Raw genomic sequence first — 11,494 nt, forward strand, 5'->3', positions numbered from 1 at the left:
ATGCTATTGACCATTTTCCACATCAGCCAATGGAATATTTACCAAGCAGCCCCCATGTAAATATTTACATGGCAATATGCTGGGAGCTCGGGGTCATGTGAAGATTTGTAAGACATGGTCTGTGCAGTTAAAAGAGTGTAGCGGGGGAAATGAGAGACGCATGCAAGACGTAGTCCCCTCCCCTCACCCTACGTGCACCGAAAACAAAGCTTAAGAAACTGTGATTTAGGTGGTTTAGGAAAGTCCATCCATCATTCTGCTGGCAGAATATAATCCTTAAAGTGAGCGTGGAGAGGGCATCTGCTGTGCCTTCTCCATCCCTAGGGGCCTCTCATGATGTAGTTCACCTTGGCCAGTGTCAGTCATGTATAAAAATATTTTTATTTGCTATGTTAAAGTAATACAAGGCAGTTACTTTAATCTGGTGCTAGGCTGGAATAAAAACTGGGTTTGCTGAACTCTCTAATAGTTGCCAAACTGGTATAATGTATTTCACAGGTGCTTTAAGATTTTTAAGAGTAATTCAGATGATATTTTTGTTTACATTGTTTACTGACTTTAGAACTAACCTAATAAGATGTAGCTTTATTTCTGATAAATGCCAAGTAAGTATATAGACAGACAATATGACCCATAGACATTTAACCAAAAAGCAAGAAAGAACTTCCAGGCTAGGACATCAAAGCAAAAAAGAAGATGGCTTAACTTCAATGGCTGGTTTTCAAAGTCCTAAAAAGAAAAGAGCTGGGCTGTGATCACGGCTACAGAAGCAATGAGGAGGACTATATGCCTAAGCTTACAGTAGGGCCAACTTGTGGTTATAAATGAGCAGGGGAGAGTCCCCTACTCCATCTCACTCAGCATCAAGCTTCAAGACAGGCTATTTCCTTTCAGTGCTTGAGTGGGTGGAGGTCAGATGAGAGGGGAGGTTTATTTCCGTTAACCTTTCAATGGAGAATACAGTCCTTTGGGGTCCATCTTTATGTGAAAGGTCTCTAGTTAGACTCTCACTTTGAGATTTGCCTGCTGTCCTTTACACCTGCCGTGATTCTGGTCTGGAGCTTCTTCGATCCCCACTCCTGCCTGGTGACCCAGTGCTTGGGTCATCAGGGCAGTAAAGGTCCACAGAACCACAATGTAACTTAATTCATATTCCCTAGGTGTCCCAAAGAACTTGAAACTGAGAATTTAGTTTAAGGCAGTCCTAAGCTAGTAGTGGTCCCAGGCACCCAATAGAATTAAATACATATTTTTTTCTGGAAAAATTTCCTTCAACTCAAATCTCAAATAACCCCACGGGTAAAGTTCTAAGAACTAAGAGATCACAGTTTAAAATTATAAAACAAATAAGGAAACAAGTCACCTTAAGCAAAAGCCAGCAAAAATAACAGATAACAGTATTTGGCCTGCAGAAACTAAGATATTGAAATTACCAGGGATAAATTTTTTTTAAAAATTCTCGTATGTTTAGGGAAGTTAAAGGAGAGAGTAAAAGTATGAGTAAAACCAAGATATTAAAATTATGACCAAGCAGATTTGAAAAAAGAACTAAGTAGCACTTTCAGAATTGAAAAAAATTTAGTAATTAACATTTAAAAATCAACAGATGGGCTGAAATGCAGATTAGACCCAGCTGAAGAGCGATTTAATGAGAATGTAAAGGAATTACCTGAAATAAATACAGCACAGAAAGAAAAAGTGGTGGGAAACTGAGTGAGAAGCCCTGATAGATATCTAATTGGAGTTCTGGAAAGGAAAATGAGACAGGAACAACATTTGAAGAGATAATAGCTAAAATTTTTCCAAAACTCATGAAAGATAGACAGATGGCAGTGAATCACAAAAAATCCACACCTAGACACACCATACTAAAACTTTAGAATATTAAAGACAAAGGAAAGATATTTAAAGCCACTAGAGAGAAAAGAAGCCTTACCAAAGGAATGCCAGTTTGATCAACAGCATATACTTCTCAACAGCAGTAGTGGAAACCAAAATAGAGCATAATGTTGCCATTGATGAAAGAAAGCAATTATAGAATCAGGAATGTATTTTAAGCTGTAATATCTTTCAAGGATGGGGATGAAATAAAGACACTTTTCAACACATAAACCCCAAAGAATTTGTCACTAGCAAATCTCCACAAAAGGAAAGAATCTAGAGAATGTATTTCAAACAGAGGAAGGTGATACCAGAAAGAGGTCTGAGATGCAAGGAGGAATCATGAGCAAAGAATGTATAAAAATATCGGGAAATATAAACATAACCTATGAAGTGATAATGTTCTTGTGAGGTTGAAAGGGGAGTGAAGAGGGAGTGAAAATATCCAACATCAGTGTCGTCTAAATTAAGGGCGGGGGTATGATCAGAGTTTAAGTCGTCTTACTTGATATTGTACAGTGAAAAGGTGACAATATTGATTAACTTCAACTTTACATAGTTAATGTTTACAGATGTGGAAATGAATAACTACTAAAGGATTAGAAATGCAAAACTTCTGAAGTAGTAGAGAAAATGAGATGAGAAAAATAATAAATCCATAAGGAGGAAAAGAAAGCACAGACAAGGTGGAACAGGGCGTGGAGTGTATAGCTCAGTGGTAGAGCGCATGCTTAGCATACACAAGATTCTGGGTTCAATCACCAGTACCTCCATTTAAAAAAAAAAAGAAATAGAAAAGAAAAGGTGGAACAAACAGAAAGCACAACTTAAGACCATAGAAATAAATAAAAATATTAGTAATTACAAAAATGTGAGTAGACTAAATATTCCAGTTAAAGTCAAAGACTGATTCACTGGACTAATAATTACTGAGCATCTATGATGTGCTGGACACTACTGTAGGCACTGGGCACATAGCACAGAGCAGTGAACAAAATAGCCAAAAATCCCTAATAGAAATGGACAGCAAACCAAATAAGTAACACAAATAGTACAATAGATAGTGGTGAGTGTTCTAGGGAAAAAGTAAAGCCATGAAAGAAGATCGAGAATGAGGAGAGTCGCATAGTAGTCAGGAAGAGTGCATCTGAGTAAAGACCAAAGGAGATGAGGGAATGAGCTGATGGCTATGAAGGGAAGGGAACTCCAGGCAGCAGGAACAGCATGAGCACATGCCTTGAAGGGGATCACAGCTGCTGTGTTTGGGAAATACAAGCAGGCCAGTGGGGCTGCAGGGAAGGGAGTGAGGTGGAGAGTGGGAATAAACGGGCCTCAGGAGATGCTGAAGAGCCAGCTCATGAAGGACGCAGTGAGCAAGGAAAGGACTTGCACTTTCCGTCTGAGGGAATTGCTAAGCCATCAGGCAGTTCTGGGCAGCAGAGTGCCTGAGCTGATTTTGGGTTTAATGGGACCTCTGACTGCTGCATCAGGTGGGGCAAGGTGGGAGCAGTAGAGATGGGGAGAAATGGTCAACCAGAAAAGGAGCTATTGTTAGCCTAGATATTTTAAAATCCACATTTAGGCTGTTTAAGAGAGATATTATGTAAAACATAAGTATATAAAAAGGATGAAAAAAGAAGTTTGGAAAAAGGTATACCAGGAGGATGTAGTTAAATTCATCAGACAAAATAGATTTTAAGGCAAAAGCGTATCCAGAAATAAAGAGGGTCAGTACATTATGGCTAAAAGTTCCAAAGATTCACCAGGGAAGTATTTTACCTTTACTTGTTGACTTTTTTTTTTTAAGTTTTTTCTTGGCGGGGAGGTAATTAGATATGTATGTATGTATGTATGTATGTATGTATGTATGTATGTATATATGTACGTATGTATGTATTTATAATGGAGGTGCTGGGGATTGAACCCAGGACCTCATGCATGCTACATGTGCTCTACCACTGAGCTATACTCTCCCCTCTCTTGCTGACTTATTTTAACTAGTATGTTTCCTGATTGTTAAAATTGAATAAAATGAACATTTATAAAAAATATATATATTGGGCAAAAATTGACAACAGAACTATAAAAAAAAGAAAAAAAATCCACTTTCATATTGGAATGCTTTAATGTAACTCAGTAATTGGTAGGTCAAGCAGTCTGAAAATCAGTTACATTTTAGGAAACTTGAAGCACACAATTAACAGATTTAATCTAATAGATATGTAGAGAACATCACTCTAAATTAAGTACATAAAACACATTCTTTGCAAACGTCCATTTGCAGAAACTATGTACTACACCTTAAGTCACATTTCAAAGGCCATATTTCCTGATCACAATGCCGTAACAGAAAGATAACTGGAAAATCCTTATGTGTTTAGAAATTAAGAAAGAGTTAATAAAATTATCCCCAAAATGATATATTTAGAAAATACTATTTAGCAAAACCTGAGGAATTTTAAAAAGCAATATTAGAGGAAATTTTACACAGAGTACGGAAAGAGGAAAGACTAAAAGTTAATGTGCTGAGTATCTAGCTTAAGAAATTAAAAAAAGAACAGCAAAATAAGTTCAAAGATAATAAAGATAAAGAGGAAACTAATAAAATAGAAAATAAACATACAGTTGAGAGAAACGAATAGGGACATTATTATACACCCTGTAGAGATTAAACATCTGGTAGGAAGATATTATGAATAACCTTATTCTGATACATTTTTAAAACTTTGGTGAGATGGATACAATTTTAGTATTTAACTTATAAAAATTTACTCAAGAAGAAATATAAAACCCAAATACTTATTTAATTATTAGGAAACTGAATCAAGAACAAAAATCTTCCTGCAAATGCAGCGCTAGGCTTTTATGGTTTTCCTGGACATCCAGGGATCAGATATGCCAATCTTCTACAAACTATTCCAGAGTAGAGAAAAAGAGAGAACACTCCCTAACTCTTATTATTATCTTAATATCAAAATCTAACAAGGACAGGTCCCCCTCCAAAAGTTCTACAATTATTAAGATCTTCTTAATTGTGGATATAAATATAAAAAAGTCTGAATAGAACATTAGCAAACTGAGTCCAGCAATGTTAAAAAGACGATACATCATGATAAAGTTAGGTCTATCCCAGAGAGTCAAGTATTATTTAATATTTGAAAATTGACTAATGTAATTTTCTGCAGTAACAGATTTATGGAGAAAAAATCATATGCTCTTCTCAATGGATACAGAATGAGCATTTGATAAAATTCAATAGCCTTGTGACTTTAAAATAAATTCCTAGCTAACTAAAAATAGAAGGGAGCCTAATAATAGAATACCTCTACCAAAAAAAACTGACAGTAACCATCATTCTAATAGTTGGGAAACTTTGACAGCTTCCCCTTTAAGATGCAGAGCAAGACAAGGGTGCCCTTCACTTCTGTTGAGCGTTGTACTGGAAGTCCTGGTCAGTAAAGTAGAATAAGGAAAAGAAATGACCTGAGAATCAGAAATGAAGGAGCAAGTCTGTCCTTATTCTCAGATAATGTAAATATATTTATATTTATTCTGATTGGAAACCCAAAATGAATGTTCAAATAAATTACTAGCTTTATAAGAGTTTTCCAAAATGAATTACATTTCTGTACCTTAGCAACAAACACGTAGGGTATGTGATTATAGAAAAGATCTATAATCATTTAATTATATCAAAGTTATAATCATTAAAGCATACAACATTCCTAGGGAAAAATCTAACAAAAGATACGTAAGACCTATTATTTTAAAAATTATAAAACCTATCGAGAGTCAATTAAAAAAACAAATTAATGGAGAGATATACATGTTCATAGATTAAAAATCAGCTTGGTAAATTGTCAGTTCTGCCCAAAATTGGTCTATAAATTGGAGAGGGTATTAGTTGTTCATTTTTTTAAATTTGACGAGCTGAGTCTAAAATTTACATTGAAGAGGAAAGGGCCAAGAATAACCCTTGTCCTCCCAAAGAATGAGAATGAGAGTAAGAGGGCCATGTGTGACTTGTCTTACCAGATACCAAGAATTATTATCAAGATTATTATCAAGCTAAAGTAATTAAGAGAGTGTGGTGTTGGCACAGAATAGAGAAACCTGAAGCTGGTCTTCTATATGGAAACAGTATATGTCAGAGAGGTATTGCAGTTAAAGGAAGAAATAAATAATGCTAGGACAATTAGTTATTGTGTGGGAAAAAAGGAAAAATCTGTGCTTCATACGTACGCAGTTTTAGGTTGGATTAAAGGCTTAAATATAAAAGACAAAAGTGCCCATCTTCTATAAGACATTATCGGACCATATATTAGGACTGTAATGTAAGGGGAAGATTTCCTCAATTAGACTTAAAAAATACAGACTAGAAAGGTGAAAACTGATCAGTTTGACTTTGTTCCAATTAAGAACGTCTAAGACACCATAAAGATCTTGTGGGGTTTTTGTTTTGTTTTCCTTTTATCCTTAAGTCCTTATCTATTAGAGATGCATTCTAAAGTATTTATGGGTGAAATGATGTGTTATCTTGGGTTTGCTTTGAAGTATTCCAGGAAGAAAACGTGGGGAAAGAAATGAAACACAAATTATAGGACATCAATAATTATCAAAGCTAGAGGGTGGGAGGATGGAGGTGTCTTATATTATTCTAGTTTTTGTGTATGTTTGACATTTTTTTCTTTTAAAACGTTTTTCAAAGAAACCATCTACTTTTATGGTGACTGCCCTGGATTTTCTAATACTGTCCTAATATTTTTGAAAACTCATTTTTCTGAAAAGTTCCCTTGTTAACGTATATCTAAATGCAATCTAACTTTTATCTCTGAGTAGGACTTTCCTTATAAATTCATAAATCATGAAGCATCCTCTTTAAAAAGAGATACCCTACAGAGAGTGAAGAGATGAGTCAGAAACACCTTTGCCTGGGAAGGTATTTGTAACATACCTTCAAAAAATTAGTATCCAGATATTAAACAAAGAACTTTAAAAATCAGTAAGTAGTTTCTTAGATATGACATCAAAAGTATAAGGAACACAAGAAAAAAAAGACAAACTGGACATCATCAACATTTTTAAATTTTGTGCTTCAAAGGACACTGTCAAAGTGAAATGACAACCCACAGGATGGGAGAAAACATCTGAAAGTCATGTATGCGATAAGGGACTTGTGTCTAGAATATGTAGAGAAGTCTTACAACCCAGCGATTTAAAAGATGACTTGATTTTTTAAATGGGCACAGGATCTGAACAGACATTTCTCCAAAGAAGATACACTGTGCCAATAAGCATGTGAAAACATTCTCAACATCAGTAGCCACTGGGGAAATGAAATCAGAACCACAGCAGAATACCACTTCCCGTCCACCGTGATGGTGATAATCAAAAAGACAGAAAATAACAAGTGCTGATGAGGATGTGGAGAAATTGGGAGAATACACTGCAGATATGATTTGGCAGGTCCTCAAACCATTAGAATTACCATATAACCCAGCAATTCCACTCTTACACATATAACCCAACAGAAATGAAAACATATATCCAAACAGAAAGCTTTTACGTGAATGTTGATAGCAGCATTATTAATAATAGCCAAGAGGTGGAAGCAGCCCAACCGCCCATCAAATGATGAGTGAATAAATAAAATGTAGTGTGTACACAAAACGCCATAAAAAAGGAATAGAGTAGTGGTGCCTGCTAGTGAATGACCTTTGAAAAAATTATGGTAGGTGAAAAGAAACCAGACATTAAGGGCCACATATTATATGATTCCACTTGATATGCGGTGTCCACAGTAGACAAATCTATAGAGACAAAAAATAGATTAATGGTTGCCTGGGGCTGGGGGATGAGCTGTATGGGGGTGATGGCTAAGAGATATGGGGTTTCGTTTTCTTTCAGTGAAAATGTTCTAGACTTGCTTGTGGTGATGGATGCACAACTCTGAATATACTAAAAGCCACTGAATTGCACACATTAAATGGGTAAATTGAATGGAATTCTATCACAGTAAAGCTATTTAAAAACATCAAGAAGCAGCAACTCACTTGGCAAAAGGCATGTCCAGGCATTTCACAGAGGAAAATACGTGTGCTCAGTGCTAGATACCTGAAGAGATGCTCAGCCTCATTCCCAGTCAGGTGAATCCCAGTGGAAACCACAGTAGGATGCCATCATATCTTCACCTGTTCGCAAAAATTTTAAGCTCAGGCGATACCACTTCTCCGCCGTAGAGGAGGGGAAGCCGAGAGGGAGCTCATCCGCTGGCAGAGAGGGTGTGAAGTGGTGCAACTGCTTTGGAAAATAATCTGGCATTATTTTTAGAGGGTTGAAGATGCAAGTATTTATGTCCCCAGCAATTCCACTCCGAAGTATCTATCTAAAGAAATCCTTCCAGTTGTGTGCTGAGATCACATATAAGAATAGTCACATAATAAAATAGCACTATAAAATTCAGAACCACATAAAACTAAACAATACAGTATTTAGATATATATATATATATATGAACTAAATAAACTTTTTAAAAAGCAAACAAGGAAAGGTTAAATGCAAAGTTCAGGGTAGTGGGAATGGGGAAGAATTGGAAGGATCTCACAGGGGATTCAGGGTAATGGTAATTTTCCTTCTCTTACATTGGAAGAGAGGGCTGTAGGTGTGTGTTTTGTGGATGGGAGCAGGGGGTACAAGGCAGAATATTTTCTGACAACCTGACGTGGAGGGAAGATTTAGACAAACTCTGGAGCTAACATAGAGCAGATTTTCTGTGCAGTTCAATATTGAATGCTAATAATGCTGACCCTGAGTTTCTAGAAAAGGTTAATATATTTAGCATCTTCTATTTAAGAAGCAAAAAGGATGAAATGTTTTTATGAGGAGTAGGGAGAAAGCGAAGAAAACTACAGCCAAAAAAAAAAAAAAGGCAGCAAAATTGAAGGGTTTTAGAACAGTTTCCAACAAAGGTGGTTAAAATGAATAGTTTTCTACTGCAAAGTGATCGTCATTTATTTGGGCCACAGCTACTTTGTACTTCAGCAATGCTAACTAATCCAAACATGCTGTAAATTACTAAACCCCCACGTGCCCATTTTGGACACTTAGTGGCTGACTTTCTCTTTCAGATCCTGCTCACACTAAACGATGAACCACAAACCGGCGGAGGAAGAACCTATTCACTAGTCCCACTACTCCTGGGTGCGTGACTGCCAGGGAAGCATCCACCAGTGCTGCAAGGGGTGCAGAGTGTTTTTTTTTGCTGCCTCAGTCCCCAATGCCTTCAAGCAGAAGTGGCAGTAGATTGTTGCCTACCAGCCAATCCAGACTCTTCCTGAGACGACAGGAAAACATTTCAGCTAGGTTTCGATGGACCTTGGCAGTGGGGACATTCAGCTGATGCATTATATTACCCCATCAGAGCACACGTGTATCTTTTACCCCTTCTGCCCCCTCCCCAACCTGTATAGGTCTCCTCTGTCCCTCTCCTGCTACCGCACAGAGATGATATAAAAGAGGCTCTTTGGCTATTTGCATTTTGCTTCCTCTTCTTTTCCAGATTGCAGTATTAAGCTTTATCTCCTACAAGCCTAAAATCCCAACAACAGTATCTACCAAAGTTGTTCTTCCCTTTCCAGAGGGTTTAGGGGGAAGGGGGAGCTTACATCACAAGTCTCCCAGAGAGTGGAGGAAAGTCGGTGTGCTGCTGACCACATGAGCCATGGTAAAGGCGCCCTTTGGAATTACTGATTTCTAAAACTAATAAAGTAAGTCTATTTTTATTTTATTTTTTTCCATTTACTAATTTCCCAACAATCAGTATTCACAAATAAGACAAACGGGACCAACTTATCTTACTTCATTGCTGGGCAATTTATTTAAACTTCAGTGAAGAAATGTGAGCTGTAAAGCGATGTTTTATTCTTATATTTGGTTTCAACAGATGGTGGGTCCAGGCTGCTCCCGAGGGGCCACTCCCACACCTGGGGAGCTGGTGCTGCCAGTGCCTCCATTATCAGACCACAGCAGACAGGCCCTCCAGTGGCACGTGAATCTGTGTCCAGTTGCACAGCGTTGACCTAAACAGTTCATCAGAATGAGGCAGCACGGCCCCCTGGCTGCTTTCTGCTTGACCTCTGCTCTCTCGCTTCCTCACCTGTCCTATCCTCTCTCTGGCTTCCGCTGGGGGAACGGTTGACAGGTGGGCTGCGGGAACCCACTGAAGGTATACTTAGCTGCCCCAAGGAATTATTGGGTGAGAATCCAGCCTCTGGGGTTTCCACAACAAGGTGCTATAGATTCAGCATGGAAGTTCCAAACGAAAAAGGACACCCAAAAGGCAGAGAGAAGAGGGGCTCTGTTGCCTTCGGAGTGAATGAAAGCAGACTTGAGCTCAGTGAAGCACTGTTCATTTGTGAGGGGTAAAGTCTGTCAGCTGCAGGAGAGAAGAGAGAATGCGTTCCAGATGTTCCTGGTACTTCTGGTTAGTAGTTTGAGGACCATCTTAATTGTTTGCTAACTTCGTTATAAATTGGTTCAGAGACAAATTAGAATTCCCTCCTAATCTCCTGCTGATGTGTAGAATTGAGAAATAAGACGTTTGGGGAGACTCGCCATGTGAGTCTTAAGAAAAAGCATAAGATGGTTCAAGCCCAGTAAAAGACCTTTTAGACCAGGATTGCCCTAGGTGACCGTTGAATTGAGTCCTGCAGCTGATCTCTTACTGCGTTCACCAGGTGCTGACCAGGCGTCAGACCAGACTCCAGGTCTCTCCCTTCATTTACCCAGGTGCTTTAGTGTCAGCATTACTGGCACTGGACTTCTCCTGGTAATAAACCAGGCAAATCATATGATCCTCCTTCCAACAGCAGTGTCCCTCCTTATACTTCCCCACAACAAGTGTGTATTTTTAAAGACAGACAGATGATGGTTCAAGTTTCTGTACTGCCTGTAAGTGACGTGGAATGAGGAGTCTGGATTTCAGACCTCTGCCCTTGTTTGTATCAGCTGATTAAGGTAAGAATAGAGCTCTAATGAAAAAACACTTGGAATCACAGTGGGTCTGTTTTCTTTGGGCTGTTTCAGGAAACCCTGTTTGTTGTCTTGATTCATGATGATGAACCATAGGCCAACAATCTAGTGATGTCCTGCGAGACTGGATGAAAAGGAAGGTTATTCTGGGGCCAGGAAGATTTTTTCCCTCTTCCTTAGTTGAGCTCAAGTGAGGATCAGTGATGTCAGGTGTAATGCACTGCTTTTCAAAATGCAGGTTTTAGGCAGGCTGGACCCTGCTCCAGTCCTAAAGACTTCTCAAAAGCTGCAGCCTGAATTTGTAGATTTTAAATAAACACTTGGGTGATTCTCATGCCCAGTGAAATTTGAGAATGACTGCCATCAGTGAATAGACTGAAATTTGGGATAACGTTGGCCACAGCTCAGGGGCTAAGCATGTGCATCCCCTCTCCAGACCCACTGGCTCCCTTGAGTAAGATGAAACATAACCCCGCCAGCCATGATTTTAGGGCAAGGACATAGCCCCCGAAATACAGTGAAAGCAAAGGAGTGCCACATGGGATGAAGTCTGAGAGAGAAGCCCTTAGAATTAGCCAGGCAG

The 11,494-nt window shown here is 38.4% G+C and overlaps 1 protein-coding gene across 8 annotated transcripts in view; it reads left to right on the forward strand.

Annotated features, from left to right (window-relative positions):
- TTLL5 (tubulin tyrosine ligase like 5) overlaps positions 1–9,416 on the forward strand; it is a 255,265-nt gene extending 245,849 nt beyond the window's left edge. For all 8 annotated transcript variants that reach the window (XM_072963451.1, XM_072963454.1, XM_072963449.1 and 5 more), the window contains one exon: positions 9,009–9,416. Coding sequence is in view for 2 of the 8 variants with exons in the window: in XM_031679270.2 (XP_031535130.1) it covers positions 9,009–9,031 (23 nt within the window). In the remaining 6 variants the exon portion in view is untranslated. The remainder of the gene's footprint in view (positions 1–9,008) is intronic.
- Positions 9,417–11,494: the final 2,078 nt, after the last annotated feature.

The sequence above is a fragment of the Vicugna pacos genome, chromosome 6 (assembly GCF_048564905.1).
Source record: "Vicugna pacos chromosome 6, VicPac4, whole genome shotgun sequence".
Lineage (NCBI taxonomy): Eukaryota > Metazoa > Chordata > Mammalia > Artiodactyla > Camelidae > Vicugna > Vicugna pacos.